The sequence below is a fragment of the Stegostoma tigrinum genome, chromosome 25 (genome assembly GCF_030684315.1).
Source record: "Stegostoma tigrinum isolate sSteTig4 chromosome 25, sSteTig4.hap1, whole genome shotgun sequence".
Taxonomy (NCBI): Eukaryota; Metazoa; Chordata; class Chondrichthyes; order Orectolobiformes; family Stegostomatidae; genus Stegostoma; species Stegostoma tigrinum.
In genome coordinates this window covers 22,533,270-22,552,527 of record NC_081378.1, presented here as the reverse complement: position 1 = coordinate 22,552,527, position 19,258 = coordinate 22,533,270, and the positions used below count along the sequence as shown (strand labels likewise).

Below are 19,258 nucleotides of genomic sequence, written 5' to 3'. Positions count from 1 at the left end.
GTCCTTCGTGGAGAAATTTTTGAAAGGAAACACCTTTGACCACAAGGCCGTCAGGCAGTGGTCAGCATGTAGTATCCTCGAGACCCTTCGGGAAAAGGAGAGGGTGGATCCCGTCGTGTGGTTCCCCTCGCAGACTGCCAAAGTCGTTTGGCAGAATGCCTCATCGCCAGAACTTTCAAACAAGCACAAGGACATTGCTTGGTTGGCGGTGAGAGGGGCTCTGCCAGTGAGATCCTTTATGCACGCCTGGAATCTCTGCACCACCACACACTGCCGTTGAGGCAGCTGCGGGGTTGGCGGGGGGGGGGGGGGGGGACGGAGGGGACGAGACTGTCGATCACCTCCTTCTGGAGTGTGCCTATGCGCAGGAGGTCTGGAAGGGGATGCAGTGGTATTTGTCAAGGTGCGTCCCAAGCAGCTCCGTGACACGGGACTCCGTGCCCGACGGGCTGTTTCCCGGGACGCACACCGAGACCAACATCAACCGTGCCTGGAGGACCATCAATGCGGTGAAAGACGCTCTTTGGTCTGCCCGCAACTTGCTGGTCTTACAGCTGAAAGAACTGACCCCGACCAAGTGTTGCAGACTGGCGCATTCCAAGGTCCAGGACTACATGCTGAGGGACGCGCTAAAGCTTGGGGCAGCCGCTGCCAAGGCGCGGTGGGGAAAGATCACCATATGAAACCCCTCGTCCAGAATACAAAAAAGGGCCCTATCTGGTAACTGGGCCCAGCTGGCGCCTTCCCCAACTGGTCAGGGGGGCAACGGGGACTGTGTGGGGAGACGACTGCCGGGGTATTTTTTTTGGCTTTTTTTTCCTTGTTTTGTTTTTGCCTTTAGTTGGTGTACGTACCCCCAGGTAACCCGGAGTGGCTTGCATGACTGGATAGGTGTATAAATGTTTTATTTTTTGTACAATCAATGAATAAAGTAAATTTTCACAAATAAAAAAAGGTAACAAAACGTCTGAAAACGAACCTTCCAGCTCAGCGAGCAAACTCACATCCAGAACCTCAACCTGAGCTACAAATCTTCTCAAAACTTGCTAACTTACATTTATCTCAATTAAACTCCGTCTGACATGTTGTTTCATCGGCCCATCTGATCAAGGTCCCAATGTACCCTGAGGTGGCCTTCTTCACTGTCCACTACAACATCAATTTTGGTGTCATCTGTAAACTTACTAATCTTATCTCCTAAAGATAAAAACCATTTGGTACAGTCGTAGGGCAGAAGCCAGATTGGAGGACATCAAAGAATGAAATTCTTGCTTTAAACATAGAAATACACATAACTTTCATATTTTAAGGCAATGTGTTTCAAAATATGCTATTTGTTTTACAGTACGTCCTTCATAACAGACTCAACTACTGTAAGTACAATAAACCCATTATTAATATTAGATACATTGTGTCATACTTGGAGTTGTGGCATAAACAAAATCAGACACTATCTCTGATTAGATTTTTCAAACAGATAGAAATAGCACATTTCTACCATCAACTTTCTGCACTGATGCACAAGGCTTGATTATATGAAGTCACTACATTGGCAAATGAGTTTAGGAAAAGTATGATGACTGAGCAACTAAAGAGAGTGAACTAAAATTTGGTGATATGTGACTTATTGAAATAAGGGTGCATTATTCTGCTCATCTATTACCATAATTTTGAATATTTGCTGTAACAATTTGAGATAACGTCATTCCAGCTTTGCTGTCAAATCTCCAATATCTTTCAGATAAAGCACCAATGTATACAGACTGCACAACTACTGAATAAATACTGACAAAGTTGGCAATTTTCTGGGATGAGTATTAGAAGAGGAGGGGATTGTTTATGGAGATGGAAAATCACATGATAATGGTACGGTATAAACAGCAACCACATACATAATTCAGCAGTTTATCCAAGGAGTAGCTCAGCCATGTTGATAACAAAGGTCCCATGTTTAATCTTTCGTACATTGAGTTAATTAACTTCATTGAAAGAGGGCATGGTAGTGCTACAACCTATCCCAGAGTCACTAATTCAGGGGTAAAGGGCATAAAATAGCTTCCATATGCTATCCAACAACACCTGATGATAATGTCTATACAGGAAGAGGAGTTCAACTGTTATGATCTAACAGCCAAATAGCCTATCAAGATTCTTGGTCAGTTCATTACAGTGCCATAGGTCAGCCAGCATGAAAAATGCCGTTCTTATGAAGGCACAGTGTGCTTTCTGAAGAAGAAATAAAGTAAAAGGCATTGCTGTATTATTACATTATAAAAATACAAGGTGATGTACAGGCATGTTTAAACTGCACTACTCCTGAAAGATTTAACAGCATCTTAGGTTTGTTTAGTGCATCCTCATCAGCGTTGTGATGCTTTGATCATTTATTTATAAATTCTGTGTCTAATACTATCTCTCTCACTAACACCTGGAGGAGGACTAAGACTCTGAAAGCTTGTTTTCAACAAACCTGTCGGACTATAACCTGGCATCGTGTGCAAAGTCAGAAATCACTACAGGATAATTTTTTGAAAACTGCTACATCATTGTCGCAACCACTATATTACATACATAATTCTGCCCAGTATTAGGCTACGAATGTAAATGAAACATAACAGTTGCAACAGATTAGTGTACTGTCCCTCTCAAAATAACCAGTACAAAGCAATATCAGGTAACAGTACTAGGATATTTCCACAATCAAATCATAATGAGAGTGCAGTTTGAAAGGATTCAAGTCTAAAATTAGGGGTAGAATGACCGAGGCACCTTGTACATTTTCAGTTGACCAACCTAGATTTTAATTACTGGACATTTAAAAACTATCAGAATATATTCAAAAACATCCCTGATAAAAGACTGTTAGCTGAAGTTGAAGTCCAGGAAATCGAGGGCAGATAACTGAACTTATTAGGCTGACTGTCAGGAGACGAAACAAGATGGCTCATGGGCAGGATATGATTAATAGCATCAAAAAGGTCTGTGCTGGACTCTCAACTGTTGTCCATATTTATTCTTTACCTAGATGTAAGCATAGCAAATCAGATGGCTAGATTTGTTGATAGGGCAAAAAAAAACTAGGCAACAGTGTACATGGAGGTATCAAGTTACAAGGAAATATTATGAAGTTAAACAAATGGGCAAAACTGCTGCAAATACTCTTCAATGCTGCAAAGTGTAACACGATCCAGTCTGGACCTAAAACAGACCACGAATTTCTAAGATGATGGAAAGGTGGAAGAAAAGAAACTTGGATGGTACAGGTACAAAATGGTAAAAAAGGCTGATGGAATTTTGTCCTTTATATGTAGAAGCCTCGAATACAAGAGGTTTAAAGTCATGCTATAAATCAAGAAAAACTTCATTTACATCATATTTAGAGTACCATGTTCTGTTCTGGAGACCACACCTGAGGAACAGAGCTCAGAATCATCCGAATTATTTCTGAACTCCAGCGGCTTACTTACAAGAAAAGATTATACAAGCAGACATTGTATTTACTGGAATTTAGAAGTTAAAGCACTGAATTGAACTAAGTTTCCAAGAAATTGAAGGGAATAGATAAAGAAGAGAGAGAGGAACTATTTCCATAAGTTGGGGAGCATACAACTTGTGGAAATTTTTAAAAAATAGAACCAAGTCATTAACAAGTAAAGTTAGCAATCACTTCTACAAATCTAGTGCACAGAAGAGCTTTCAGGAGTTAGGTCAAAGATTGGCCATGATCTCTTTGAATGGTCAAACAGACTTCAGGTAAAAATGGCCTGATACAGTTTAACGTAACCCCTCAAGCACATTCTGCTTTTCAATTACGACTGCGGCTGGTCTTTCTCTTGCTCCATATTCCAGCAGTGTTCTGCAGGGGTTGGTTCTGGGTCCTCTTTTGTTTGTCATTTGCATAAATGATTTGGATAGCATGGTTAGTAAGTTTGTGGATGACACTAAAATTGGTGGCATAGTAAACAGTGAAGAAGGTTTCTAACATTATAAATGAAGCTTGATCAAATGGGTCAAAGGGCTGAAAAATGGCAGATGGAGTTCAAGCTGGATAAATGTGAGGTACTGTGTTTTGCTTCAACAAGCAAGGGTAAGGCTGAGACAATTAATGGTAGGGCCTTGGGTAGTGTTGTAGAACAAGAGGGACCAAGAGGTGCAGGTACATACAGATAGGGTGGTACACTTGCCTTCGTTACTCAGTTCTTTGCATATAAGATTTGGGAAGTCACGTTGAAGTTTTCTTGGACAGTGGTGAGACCTCCTCTGCAATACTGGTCTCCCAGTTACAGGGAGGGAATTATTCAGTCAGAGAGGGTTCAGAAGAGATTTACCAGGATGTTGCTGGGTATGGAAGTTGAGTTATATAGAAAGGCTGGGATTATTTTCCTTAGAGTATGATAGAACCTGATAGAAGTGTAAAAAATATTGAGATTTACGGATGAGAGGTGATTTGATAGAAGTGTACAAGATAATGAGAGGCCTAGAGTGAATAGTCAGAGACTTTTCCCAGGGTGGAAATGACTATTACAAAGGATATAATTTTAAAGTGATTGGAGGAAGGTATGGGGAGATGTCAGAGGTAGGTTCTTCACACAGAGTGGTAGGCATGTGGAATGTGCTGCCGGCTGTGGTAGTGGAGTCAGATACTTTAGGGACATTTAAGGGACTCTTGGATAGGCACATAGAGGATAGTAAAATGTAGGGTATGTAGGATAGATTGATCTTATTAGAATAATGGGCCTGCACAACATTGTGGACCGAAGGGACATTGTGGACTTTAGGGACATTTAAGGGACTCTTGGATAGGCACATAGAGGATAGTAAAATGTAGGGTATGTAGGATAGATTGATCTTATTAGAATAATGGGCCTGCACAACATTGTGGACCGAAGGGCCTGTACTGTAATGTACTGTTCTATGTTCTATGCGTGGATAGTGTTAACGCCTAGGATGGCAATTTTTAAGGCAAGAGGAGAGAGATTTTAAAAAAAGACCAGGCAATTTTTTTTCAAACAAAGACGGTGGTCCACGTGTGGAATGAACTTTCTGATGAAGTGTGCATGTGGGTACAATTACAACATTTAAAATGTTTGGATATGTACATGAATGGGAAAGTTTTGGACAGATATGGGCCAGGGAGCAGGCAGGTATGACTAGTTTAGTTTGGGATTATGTTCGGCATGGACGGTTGACGAAAGCATCTGTTTCCATGCTGTATGACGCTATGACTCTCTAAGTTTATATTTCTCCCAAGCATAATTACGAATTGCAATAACTTTCCCACAACCAATGTTAAACAGGTCTATAATTTTCTGGTTGCTCTCTCACCTCTTAAATTATGGAGTTCTTTTTTCAATTCTCAAACCTAAAAGAATTCCTGAATGAAGACAGATCAGGAAGATTATGGTTTAGCATCTGCAATTTTCATACTAACTTGCTTTGAATTTCTGGGTGGGAAACACCAACTAAAGGATCTGGCATTCTTTAGTGAGAATATTATTTCTAATCACATTTTTGATATCAGCTATCCAGATTCCAACCTAAACGCCAATATAAAAGTAATCCAACAGCAAGACCTAAGCTAAAGAACTCAAAACATTAAGCAAATTCATATCACCTAATTAAAGCCTGTTGTTCGCAACTGATCACTTACATAATTCTTGATTTGAGCAAGAAGCAACACCAATAAAAGATATTGGAATAGCAAGAAAAAAAGGATGAAAACATGAAAAAAAGATAGAAAATGCTGGAAACGTTAAGAGCAGGCAAAAGCTGCACCAGTGACCTCACCCCCGCCTCCCCTCCCCCCCATTTACACCTACAATAGATTCATCTTTATTTCCTTGACATCTCTTTTTACCTAGTACCACTAGTCTTTTCATCATTGAATTGTTTCTGTCTTCCATTTAGCCACAGGACATTCCTCTTGCACTTGGCAACCATCCTCCACTTCTACACTTGTTTAAAACCAAAAATGTCTGACTTTTTTCCCCAGAATTGACTTAATGCTTAAAGTCAATGGCATTCTCTTTCTCCCTCCAAAGTTGCTGCCAGGCCTGAGGAGTATTTCCAGCATTCTCTGTTATTATTTCACATTTGCAGCATCAGCAGTATTTTGCACTTTTATTACTTTAATTTGTTCTGATTAAAAAGGTACTAGTTACACACCAGTTTGGTTCAAACATTAAAAAGGTCCAACTTCGAGCCAAAGTGAATTTATTCATACCTCGTTGGTCAATGGATGAATATTTTATTCAGCACCATAACAATGCCAGGAATATATTAAACTATTGATTCAATGAAGCTCACCCCTAGAACACAAACACACACGTGCAACAATGCACTGAAAAAAAATCTTCTCACTGTTGCTTTAGAAGCAAAGATGTTCCACAAATTTACAAATATAATTAGCACGAAATTTTGAAACTACATGAGCCTCAAATTTAGAATCAAACAAGTTACTGGCATTCAGTGACTTGTATACAAAATTAATTTGTTGTTACAAGAGTGAAATGTCATCAGTATGAATACCAATAATACTCAATCTCTCCTCCAGGACAAAAGTTTTGCCTCCTCTCTTTATTGTGTGGTCATGCATGGAACGGATGAAAATTGAAATATTAAGGAAATGCACAGGCATCAGACACAAATGCAGTTACCATAGAACTAAATGAATTTCCATCAAGTACCAAACCAATCATCATCACTCCCTCATGGCTCAGTGGATAATTCCACTATGTGATGCAGCACAGGGCCAAGTGATAGTGGGAAGAGATAGAACATTAAATCAATGTTAACAAAATATACAGTACAATACAAATTAAAAACAGGAGCTGTTATGTTTGAGACAAAACGATCATCAAGTAATCATACCGAAGTGACATAACATGCACATCCAATCTGAATGGCTCACACATCTCAAAACTACATGAGAATGTCAATAGTTTACAAAGAAAACTCCTATCCACACCGAAGAAAGCAGACTTCATCTTAACAGTTGATTACAGTTGATGGCACTTTCTCAAAACAATTAACTTACACTGGATATTTTAAACCAAATTCGGTCAAGCCCAGATTAGACAAAATGCCAACAAAAAGGCCGTCATTTCTAAAAACGTATGTTAGGACCAAGCAATGGAATAAACATCACGGAGGATGCAATAGTGTATAAGCACAAATATCGAGTTTTTTTTAAAAATTATGCCATCATTCAATGAATAAAGCTTTTTTTCTGCCCAAGACCAAAGCGCCGTTAGCAGATCCCGAAACATCTAGAGCAGAGAAGCAGCATCAATTTACACAAGCCACACTCTGCACTACTCACTTTTTATGAGCCTTCTCTTTCTTTCCTTTCGGCCTCCTCTTTCGAGCTTGAATAGCCAGGACTGACAAGACAAGACGGAAAACAAGGAGGAAATTATATAAATATAATTTTAAATATACCTAGCACTTAACAACCAAAACAAAATATCCAGGCAATCGTGTAATGTAAGGAGGTTTGTTTCTATTTGTGATGTGTTCCTTTCTAAAAAGAAAAGTGCCTGACGTTTAAATAGACTAGTGGACAAACGCGTTAATTCCTATTTTTTTCCCCTCACCTTTCCTGGAACTCATTTTCCAGCAGGATTGTCCTCGCGGAGCCGCGCGCAGGCGCAACCGTCAACTTCCCAGCGCTCGAGCACAGGAAACTGGACGACCGGTACACAATTAACGTCACGTGCCTTAGATGGGAACTCGGAAGTTAAAGGGCCTATAATATATATTCAAACATCGAAGAAGCAAAAGGTATAATTACACCTCCCTCTGTTTGTGCATGCTTCGAACATAAATATTTCGGTTTCCTTACAAGACAACGTTCCTAACAACAAACGAAACGTAAAAATCTATCATTTAACCCTGAATGAGTAAATAAATTGTTTCACATTGAGATGTAAAGCAACACAGATATCCGTCGTTTGATGTATTGATAATCATGTTCATTTGCTTTACTACCTGTGTTTATTTTAAAAATATTGCGTTCATGCAATGTCAAAGATGTGGACTTGTGTGCAACCTTCTTTGACTGTTCTTCAACTTATTTTCCATTAATGTAAAATATTGTTTAACCAAATGTCTGGTATATTTGTACATCAATCAAAGCTGATTTACAAAGTTTCCTTCTGTGTTATCTTTTTAAAACTTCATTTGTATTAAGTAAGTACTGGAAGAATCATTTGGCAAACATTTTCTAATCTCTAACAGCAGAATTCTATATTTGAGTAATCTTTTACAGCTTCATGCTCCTCTGAGAAGTCTGCATTCTTCCATTCTGATCACTTGGGCATCTTTAATTTTAATCATACCTCTCCTGATGGCCTGCCTTTAGTTGCCAAGGCCCTGAACTTCAGAATACCCTCTATCTCCATCTATCTTTTCTCCTTTAGGAGATTTATTTGTGGCTCAGCATCATTTTACTTTGTAATACTATTGCCAACTTACTTTGAATGTTTTTATCATTTTAAAGGTGCTATGTTAATACAAGTTTTTGCTATATGCATATTACCACTGCAGGTCATAGGAACAGGGAGTAAGACTATAAGTTGTAGGAGCAGAAGTAGGACATTTGGCCTATTGACTCTGGTCTGCTATTCATTGAGAAAATGGTTAATCTCATATTTCTTGTCTCCACTTTCCTGCCATATCCTTACTGATTAAAAATCTGTACATGTCCGACTTGAATATACTTACTAATGCAGCTGCAACAGCCATATGTAGTAAAGAATTGTACAGATTCAGGTGAGCTAGCGCTAATGGGGAGTGTTTAAACTAACTTGGCAGAGCAGTACGATCCAGAGAGAAAGTCCAATGGGGAACCAAAATCAAAAGAGATAGCAAGGAAGTCAGGAATCCATAGAAATTATATGCTAGTTAAGGCACAAGGGAGCTTGGCAAAGTTGGATGATATTTATTTTAATGCAAAGAGTCTGACTTATAAGGCAGATGAGTTGATTGCATGAAGTAAAACAAGGGGGGATGATTTAATTGCTATCACTGAGACATGGTTGAGACAGGAGCAGAATTGACAGTTCAATACTGGAGAGTCTAGGGTCTTCAGACAAAACACAAGAAGATAAGAGGAGGGGGTGTTGCAATATTTTTGCATTAGGGAAATCTTGTGTCACGAACTTGATTGAGTTTTTTGAAGAAGTCACCAAGAAGATTGGTAAGGGCAGAGTGATAGACATTGTTTACTTGGACTTTTTACTTCGACATGGTTCTGCATGGTAAACTAATTAGTGAAGTTAGATAGCATGGGATTCATGATGAGCTTGCCAATTAGTTACAAAATTGGTTTAACAACAGGAGACACAGAATTGTGGCGGAGAGAGTTGATTGTTGTACTGGAGGCCTGTTACCAGCGGTGTTCAACAGGGATTGTTGCTGGGTCCGCTTTTGTTTGTCATTTATATGAATGATTTAGATGAGAATACAGAAGGTATGGTTAGTAAGTTTGCAGATGACATTAAAATTGGTGGTATAGTGGATAGTGAAGAAGGATACATCAGGTTACAAACAGATCGTGATCAATTGGGTCAATAGGCTGAGGAGTGGCTGATGGAGTTTAATTTGGATAAATGCAAGGTATTGCAGTTTGGTAAATAAACAAGTTCAGGACTTATACAATTAATAGATGGGCCTTGGGTATCACCCACCCAAGGGTGGAATTGATCCTAGGTCCCTGGCGCTGTGAGGCAGCAATGCTAACCACCGGGCCGCCCACATACTTTAACTGTTTTCTTCAACATGTCCAACCACCTTTCATGAGTTATGTACTTGTATACAGAAGTAGTGTAGAATGGAGACCTAGGAGTTCAGGTCCATAATTCTTTGAAGTTTGCGTCCAATATAGACAGAGTGGTTAAGGAGGGATTCATTATCTTCACTGCTCAGACTCTTGACTGTAGGAGTTAGCACGTCATGTTGAAGGTGTACAGGATGTCGGTGAGGCTTCTTCTGGAACACTGTGTCCTGTTAAAGGAAGGATATTATTATGCTAGAGAGGTTCAGGAAAGATTTACCAGGATGTTGCCAGGAATGGAAGGTTTGAGTTAAAAGGAGAGGCTGGATAGACTGGGACAGTTTTCGTTGAAGCGTAGGAGGTTGAGGAATGACCTTTTAGAGGTTTATAAAATCCCGACGGATATGAATAAGCTGAAAGGTTTCTCTCTAGAGTGGGGGGGTTTCAAGACTAGGAGGCATATTTTAAGGTGAGAAGGGAAAGATTTTAAAAAAGACATGAGGATCATTTTTTTTCAGCAGAGATTGGTTCATGTATGGAATGAACTTTGAGAGGAAGTGGTGGATGCGGTTCAATTAAAATGTTTAAAAGACATTTGGCTAAGGATATGAATCAAAATTCTTGGAGGGAGATAGGCAAAGGCAGGCAGGAGGAACTAGTTTACTTTGGAATTTTGCTTGGCATGCAGTGGTTGGAATGAAAGGTCTGTTTCCATGCTGTTTGACTGTATGATTCTGAGGGATTGGATAGAATGGTTTGTTTTCCTCGAAGAGGAGACAGTGTGCTATTAAATGAGATGTTTAAAATTATGAGGGGTATAGACAGGAGAATACTTTTCCCCTTGCTGGGGGAATCAATGACTGATTTAAAGCATAGATTTAAAATAAGGGACAGGATGCCTACAGGGAATGTGAGGAATTTTATTTCATCCAGAGGGTGATGGTAATCTGGAACTCACTGCTTGTAAAGGTGTTCGAGGAACAAACATTCATAACTTTGAAGATGTATTTCGATGTACACATATGATGTCAAGGCTTGTAAGACTATGGGCCAAATGCCGAAAAGTGACATTAGTGTAGTTAGGCAGTTGTTTTTGACCAATACAGACTCAGCCTTTATCTGAGCTGTTGACTTGTAACACTCTATGACACTAGCCACTGAGCAAATAAATGCTTCCTAATCTCTGTCCTAAATGGGCAATTTCTTGCTCAGAGATTATGCCCTCTGGACCTGGACAGAAAGGGAAACAATCTCTCCACTTTTTTTATTCATTTGTGGGATGTGGGCATTACTGACTGGCCAGTATTTATTGCTTGTTCCTAGTTGCCTTTTAGAAGATGGTGGTGAGGTGCCTCCTTGAACTACTGCAGAGCACCTGCTCTGGATTGAGGATTTTGACCCAGCGACAATGAAGGTACAGTGATATATTTCCAAGTCAGGATGGTGAGTGGCTTGGAGAAGAAATTGAAGGTAGTGGTGTTCCCATGTATCTGCTGCCCTTGTCCTTCTCCATGGAAGTATTCGTAGATTTGTAAGATGCTGTCTGAGGATCTTTAGTCAATTTCTGCTGTGCATCTTGTAGATAATACACACCTCTGCTCTGAGCAATGGTAGTAGAGCAAGTGGATGCTTGTGGATGTAGTGCCAATCAAACGGGCTGCTTTGTCCTGGACGATGTCAAGCATCTTGAACGGTGTTGGGGATGTACTCATCCAGGCAAGTGGAGAGTATTCCATCATATTCCTGACTTGTCTTGTAAATGGTGAACAGGCTTTGGGAAGTCAGGACATGAGTTACCCGTTGCAGTATTCCTGCAGCCTGGCATGTGTGTGGCGTGAATGTTACTTGCCACTTGTCAGCCCTAGCCTAGATATTGTCCACATCTTGTTGCATTTGAATGTGGAACGCTTCAGTACGTGAGGAGTCATGAATAGTTGTGAACATTGTGCAATCATAGGCGAACGTCCCCACTTCTGACTTTATGATGGTCCGGTCATTGATGAAGCAGCTGAAGATGGGTTCAGCCTAGGATACAAATGTGTGGAACTCCCGCAGAGATGTCCTGGAGCTGAGATGACTGACCCCCAACAATCATGACCATGTTTCTATGTGTCAGGTATGACTCCAATCACCAGAGATTGCTCCCTGATACCGATTGATTCCAGTTTTGCTAGGCCTCCTTAATGTCACACTTGGTTGAATCCAGCCTTAATATCAGGGCTGTCACTCTCACCTCACCGCTGGAATTCATTTATTTTGTCCATATTTGAACCAAGGCTGTTCTGAGTGGCCCATGCAGAACACAAACTGAGCATCACTGCACAGGTTATTGCTGAGCTGCTGCTGCTTAATAACACTGTTGATGACACCTTCCATCACTTTACTGATGACCAAAAGTAGACTGAGAAGGCAGTAATTGGCTGAGTTGGATTTGTCCTACTTTTTATGTACAGGACATACCTGGGCAATTTTCCACATTGTCGGTAGATGCCAGTATTGTAACTGTACTGGAACAGCTTGGCTAGGGAATGGGCATGTTCAGGAGTGCAAGTCTTCAGTACAATTGCCAGAATGTTGTCAGGGCCTGTAGTCTTCGCAGTATCCTATATCTCCAACTGTTTCTTATCACATTGAGTGAATTGAATTGGCTGAAGACTGGTATCTGTAATGCTAGGAACCACTGGAGGATGCTGAGAGGATGCCTTTTCTTTTGCAGTGATGTGATGGGCTCTTCCATTATTGATAATGGGGATATTTGTGTAGCAACCTCCTCCAAGGAGTTGTTTAATCGTCAACCACCATTCATGACTGGATGTGGCAGGACTGCAGAGCTTAGATCTGATCCATAGGTTATGGAATCACTTAGCTCTGTCTATCACTTGCTGCTTATGGTTTGCATGCAAATAATCCTGTTTGGTTGCCTCACCGGGTTGACACCTCATCTTCCACGTCCAGATCAGGTGCTGCTCCTGATGTGCCCTCCTACACCTTCCATTGAACCAGAAATTGATCCCCTGGCTTGATGGTATTAGTTGAGTGAGGTTATGCCAGGCCTTGAGGTTACAGATGGCATTGCATTGTACTGGATTTAACCCACTAAACCCCCTAAGAATCTAATACATATTTAATTATCTTAATAAATATCCTCTCATTCCTCCAAACATTGACGATTGTAGGCCCAATGTAGTCAACATTCCATGTACAGCCTACAATGCTTCCCATTAGGTAAGAGGTCCAAAGCTATTCATAGTATTCCAGCGTTCATTTGACTACTACCTTCTATCAGTTTATCAAGTCTTCCTATTTTTATATTCTATTCCCTTTGAAATAAAGACCAACAGTCCATTTGCTTTCCATTATCTGCTCAACTTGGTAGCTTTTGTGATTCACACATGAAAGCTCCCAAATCCCTCTGCTTTCTGCAGTCTTGCTCCATTTCAATAATGTGGGCCATTTAGACCCCAGATTCTGCTGTGACATTCATGTTGATGCCAGCTGATCTGTAAAATAGCTTCATTTAATCATCTTGATTCATATGCTTACCCTCAGCAATCTATATTCGTACCAGTGCCACCCATTTCCATTGTCACTGTCATGTGAACATGCTGGATGAATTAGCAAGAGAAGTAAGTCAGTAAGTTGACCTCTTAAGCCTCCTCCATCATTTGATAAAGTCACAGCTGAATCTAATTATGAACTTAGTTTTAGTTTCCTGCGTTCCCTCTCTGCTTTCGACTTTAAATTTAACTGTCTTAAAAATAGTCAGTCGTCTTGCCTTCAATGTTCAATGGTGAAGAGAATCCATAGATGCCCAATATTTAGAGAAAACAAAATTCTGTTCATCTCCATCCTAAATTTTTCTTTTATTCACTCATGGCATGTGGAAATCGCTGACTGGGTCAGCATTTATTGTCCATCCTAATTAAGTCATTGTTTCTTCTACCACGCCCACCTGTCTCAAAATTCCTTATTTAGATTTCTTAAACACATTTTCCACCCTACTCACAGCATATCTGTAATTATGATTGCAGTGTTTTCATTCAAAATGTAGTCTTTGACACATTCTAGCCTTTGAAACCAACACTCATCAATAATGAGATAACGAAGTGTGGAGCTGGATGAACACAGCAGGCCAAGCTGCTTTTTAGGAGCACAAATTTCTGATGAAGGGTCTAGGTCCGAATCATCAGCTTTTGTGCTCCTAAGATGCTGCTTGGCCTGCTGTGTTCATCCAGCTCCACAATTTGTTATCGCGGATTCTCCAGAATCTGCAGTTCCCATTATCACTCATCAATAATGACATTTTTCTTCCATGTTTCTTGGGTAGGTGGCTGCTCCTAGTTAATCCTGGGTGTCAGTGAGGGAAATCTGCTGCTCGAGAGGTAAGTGCATGCTCCTGATGGGATTCCCTAAGAAGCAGACGCAGAGTTGAGCGTTCTGGGGTGTCTTGTGGCCGGTTTGGTCAGGCCTTCTCAATGTTGGGTCAGTTTGTTCCTTGTTCCAGTGCTGGTTGGAATTCAGTTCTGTGTTTCCACGACAACAACAAGATAGAATACAGGAAAAGATAGAGTGCTTAAAGACAACAATCTCTCCATCAATGTCAGCAAAATAAAGGAGCTGGTCATTGACTTCAGGAAGCAGAGTGGAGTGCATGCCCGTCTGCATCAATGCTCTGAGGTGGAGATCACTGAGAGTGTCAAGTTTCTGGGAATGATGATCACCAGCAATCTGTCCTGGTCCACCTATATCAGCGCAATCGGCAAGAAAGGACAACAACGTCTCTACTTCCTTAGAAGGCTAAGGAAATTTGGCATGTCAACAAGGATTTTTGCCAATTTTTATAATTTCATCACAGAAGGCATTCTATCTGGATGTATCACATCATGGTTTGGCAACTGCTTTTCCCATGACTGCAAGAAACTACAGAGAGTTGTGAACTTAGCCCAGTCCATCATGCAAATCAGCCTTCCATCGGTTTATTCCATCTAAACTACCGCTGCCTTGTGAAAACATCCACCGTAATCAAAGATCCCTCCCACCCTGTGATACTCTCTTCCATTCTCTTACGTTGGGCAGAAGATACAAAAGCTTGCATATGCATACGAACAGATTCAAGAATAGTTGTTAGGCTTCTGAATGGACCTGTCAAAATTTAATTTGAACGTTGTTGTCACTGTCTGTGCACTTTCTGTGCAGCTGTAACATTGTATTCTTCACTCTGTTCCATTTACTTATGCACTTTGAGGTATGATCTGCCTGTGCTGGACGCAGAGCAAAACTCTTCATTGTACCTAGGTACATGTGACAATAATAAATCAAATTAAATCTTCATCACACGAGTCTTAGGTATTAGCCACTAATCCACATGTGGCTGTTTAGGAATCTAGACATGGATAGTTACATTTATACAATACTAGCCTCAAATCAACCTCTGGTGATTTGTTGTTTGTGGGGACCTTGTTGTGTCACCATCGGCTGTCACCATTCCTGCACTTCAGCAGTGACTCCAACTCAAGCCTACTTTATTTGCACTCAGGGGCGTCCAGATGTCACAGGTAGCACGACCTAAATGCATACTGTTGTATTGAGTCCGCAATAATTTTTACTTTCAGAAACGTGAAAAAATTTAGTTTATGAAATGGAAAGGTCAATGGCCCCGAAATATTAACAGTAATTTTCTCCCTACAGATGCTGCCAGACCTGCTGACCTTTTCCAGCAATTTGTTTTTTTCCTGATTTCCAGCATCCGCAGTTCTTTCGATACTTTTTAAATATAGTGCGACTGTTCAATGTAACGCAGTTCCGTTGATTTCATTAAGTTTCATTGATTTGATACGCACAGTCCTGTAAATTTCAAACAGATGGTAAGCGATCTGTTTGCAATGACCTCAGTTAATAGAGTGCCGCTACTCTAACCTTTTTTTAAATCCTCGCTCCATCAATATAACTGGTAAAATTTTCTGCCTCAAATGTTGTTCGAGCTTCCCCTTAAATGTACCTATACCTTTCACCGTGAAGCGACATTTGGCATCATTCTGCATTGAGAACAATTTTCGTATGGCGCCGATTTGTAGTCTTACTTTTTTCTCACAAAACGCCACTTTCTCACTTTGGCAATATTGATTTGACCGACAGGCCGTCGGAATCGGAACCACTTCCGGCGTTCTAGAACCTCTACGTCACACGTCGCCCCAGTCCCTGGGTCAGGCCTTTTGCTGGATTGACCAATTAGCATGTAGGAAGTGGGCAGGGTCGTTCACGTGTTTTTGTATGTAGTTTGGGCGCGGGTCTGGCGTGTGTTCTCGTGAGTGATGTGAGATACATTATCTTTATTTAATCTACCGCGACATATAGAGTACCTAATTACTGGATTGTTAATGATGTATAGATGTTCTTACGCAATATGCTTATGCGATAACAAACGAGGACCCAAGGCCTTCTGATAGTGTGCTGTGGTTTGCAGCCTTCATCATGTATGGGGAAAACGTTCATATAAATATACAGAGGAGAGGACTCTAACATAGCTCGTGGGATAACAGTTTTTGTTTGTAATTTATACACGTGTAAGTTATCTTAAAAATAATGGTCGGCTTTAGCAGGTATGAGCTGTTGTGCCGTATAGTGTTGACACTGAACACGCAACCGGAAAAGTGTTAACTCTAGTGTTTTTTTTGAAAAGAAGGGATCGTATAAAGATGAATTGGAAACAAAAAATGGCCAACAAATGCGTAAATGAGTGATAGGCCCTCAAGATGGATAAGTCACTCTCGTTACAGATTAAACGTTCTCCTGTGGAGAACAAAATAGGTTTGCAAAAGCTCTAGACCACAACCGATATGCAGTTAATGACCAATGGCGGCTATAGAATTCGGATTGAAGTTAAGTATATACGAAGGGCAAAGAAAATGTATGAGATACTTTCAGTGAGTACAGTGACAGGAATTCTAGCAATGTACCACAAGGTTTGGTGCTGGGATCTTTGTTTGTTGTGTATGTTAATAATCAACGAACAGTAAGTTTGCAGATGAACCAAATTAGTGGTGTGGTAAGTAGTTAAGGAAGAAAGCCTGAGACTGCAGGACAATGGCAGGCTGGTCAGATGGATTGAACAATTGAAAGTTATGAGGTGATGCATTTCAGAAGGACTGTCAAGGCAAGCGACTGCATGTTAATGGTAGGACTTGAAATACAGGGGATCTTTTCTGCACATGTCTATAGATTCTCGAAGGCAGCAGGTTAGGTTGATAAGGTAATTCAGGAATATGGGATACTTGCCTTTATTAGCCAAAGCATTGAATACAAGAGCAAGGAGGTTGTAATGGAGCTGTGTATAATGTTACTTAGGCTGGAGTACTGTGTGCAGTTCTGATCATCACATTACAGAAAGAATGTGTGGATGTACTGAAGAGAGTGACCAAGATGTTGCCAAAGCTGGACTGATTTAGGCTACGAACAGATAGGCTGGAGTTGTTTTCCTTAGCGTAGAGACAGCTGAGGGGTATGTGATTGAGCTGTAAAAATTTATGATGGATATATATGGTATAGATAGGGAAAAACTTTTCCCTACTGGAGAGTGCATAATTAAGGTAGTGAGCAGGAAGTTTAAAGGGAATTGAGGGAAAATCTTCTTCAACAAGAGGCTTGTGGTATGTAGAGCCCATGGCTAAAAGGCCGGTAGAGATGGGAATCTTCAAGACATGTAAGAATTATTTAGATGAGCACTTGAACCACCGTAACCAAAATGGGCGGTACGGTGGCTCAGTGGTTAGCACTGCAGCCTCACAGCACCAGGGACCGGGGTTCAATTCCAGCCTCGGTAACTGTCAGTGCGGAGCTTGCACGATCTCCCCGTGTCTGCATAGGTGTCCTCCCACAGTCCAAAGATGTGCGGGCTGGGTGGATTGGCCATGCTAAATTGCCTGTAGTGTTCAGGGGTGTGGGGAATCTGGGTGGGATGCTCCAAAGGGCGGTGTGGACTTGTTGGGCCGAAGGGCCTGTTTCCACACTAGGGAATCTAATCTAATCTAATCTAAAAGGCTACAGACCATATACTGGAAAATGAGATCAGATTAGATGATGTTTGATGACCTGGGTGGACTCTACGGGCCAGGGGACCTATTTCCATATTACAAAACTTCTGACTTCTAAAAAATCCTGTATAAAGTTATAAAATGTAAAATGAGTAGTGTAACTCTTAAAAACAAGATGGAAGTAATGCTGTGGAGGCAGAGTATATGCCTGATTACTGCAATATTGATTTAATTTCTGTTTTTCTGTGAAGTAGGTGTTAAGTACTCATTCAGTTAGAAGGAGGAAGTGCAGAGGTGTTGTATATGATAAGGAGGAAGCATTAAATAGTTAACTTAAGCTAATGAGTCACCTGTTCACTTATATCGTTAGTGCCTTAGGAAAATTCAAGTGACGATAGGAGAAGCTCTGGGAACAGTTTCCACTTCCACTCCGATATAGCTGAACTGTATATGTTAAATGTTCCAGTTAAAAACAGGGAGACAATTAATTAGGAGATAGCAGGAGATATGCCAATTAATATAACAACAATGGTGGTAAAGCCATTAGAGAACATTGCCGGGAACAAGTTTAATTCTTACTCGGTGAAGAATTGAATGACGAGGTAGAGCCAACATAGCTTTGTTCAAGGCAAATCTTGTCTGACTAGCCTAATTTGAGTTACTTGCATTAACGGAGGGTTTGATGAAGGTAGTACATTGCAAACGTCCATGGACTTTCAAGAGGCATTTAATACAAATCTCCTGACAAATTTATTAGAAAAATAGAAGTGTATAGTGTTAAACATGGAACAGATGATGGCATTGTGGTCTTTAAGTTGGACTGGTAGTCAAGTGTCCCAATGAAATTTCATGGCATCAGATCAAACATAGCCTGCTGATATCACATACCAACAACCACCACCTGTCCCAACTCCCACCTCAGCTGATAAATCAGTCTTCCTCTATGTTGAGCACTACTTAAGGAAGCACTGAGAGTGCTAATGATGTCAAATGTTTCAAAAAATTTGCAGCTCTGCCACGTGCAGTTGTGAACACTGGTGGATAATTAAGCAGCATGTTGGAGAAGGAGAAGCTACATATATTCCCGTTCCTAGTTATGGGGGGGGACCCAGCGTATTGTGTGAAAGATAATTCTGAAGCAGTTACAACAGTGTTCAGCCAGAAGTGCTGAGTAGTTGATTTATCTTCACCTCTTGCCAGAGTCCTCGGCATCACAGAATCCAGAGTTTGCCCAATTTGACATGCCACATCATATCAAGAAATGGCTAGAAGTACTTGACATTGCAAAGGCTTTGGGCCCTGACAACATTGCGGCCATAATTCTGAAGACATGCTTCTGAACATGCCGTATGTTAGCTAAGCCGTATCAGTACATAAAACACTGATATCTAGCAACAATGTGGAAGATTGCCCATCTGTGTCCTAGAACATAGAACATAGAACAGTACAGCAC

General features: G+C 40.7%; 2 protein-coding genes across 15 annotated transcripts in view; one reads left to right on the top strand and one right to left on the bottom strand.

The window, feature by feature from the left end:
- The window catches only part of srpk2 (SRSF protein kinase 2), a 246,823-nt gene extending 239,128 nt beyond the window's left edge, over nt 1–7,695 (bottom strand). For 2 of the 8 annotated variants that reach the window (XM_048553854.2, XM_059654550.1), the window contains exons 1-2: nt 7,596–7,691; nt 7,322–7,382 (exon numbers count right to left, since the gene is read on the bottom strand). In XM_048553854.2, the coding sequence (XP_048409811.1) occupies nt 7,322–7,382; nt 7,596–7,611 (77 nt within the window). In that variant the 5' untranslated portion in view covers nt 7,612–7,691. Of the gene's footprint in view, nt 1–7,321; nt 7,383–7,595 lie in introns of all 8 variants that reach the window. The other 6 variants (XM_048553858.2, XM_048553853.2, XM_048553855.2 and 3 more) reach the window with 6 other exon arrangements.
- Nucleotides 7,680–19,258, top strand: part of pus7 (pseudouridine synthase 7) — a 76,040-nt gene continuing 64,461 nt past the window's right edge. For 2 of the 7 annotated variants that reach the window (XM_059654558.1, XM_048553869.1), the window contains exon 1: nt 15,995–16,079. The gene's annotated coding sequence lies outside the window, so the exon portion shown is untranslated. Of the gene's footprint in view, nt 7,783–11,098; nt 11,190–14,135; nt 14,158–15,994; nt 16,089–16,299; nt 16,339–19,258 lie in introns of those variants that run through there. The other 5 variants (XM_059654553.1, XM_059654555.1, XM_059654556.1 and 2 more) reach the window with 5 other exon arrangements.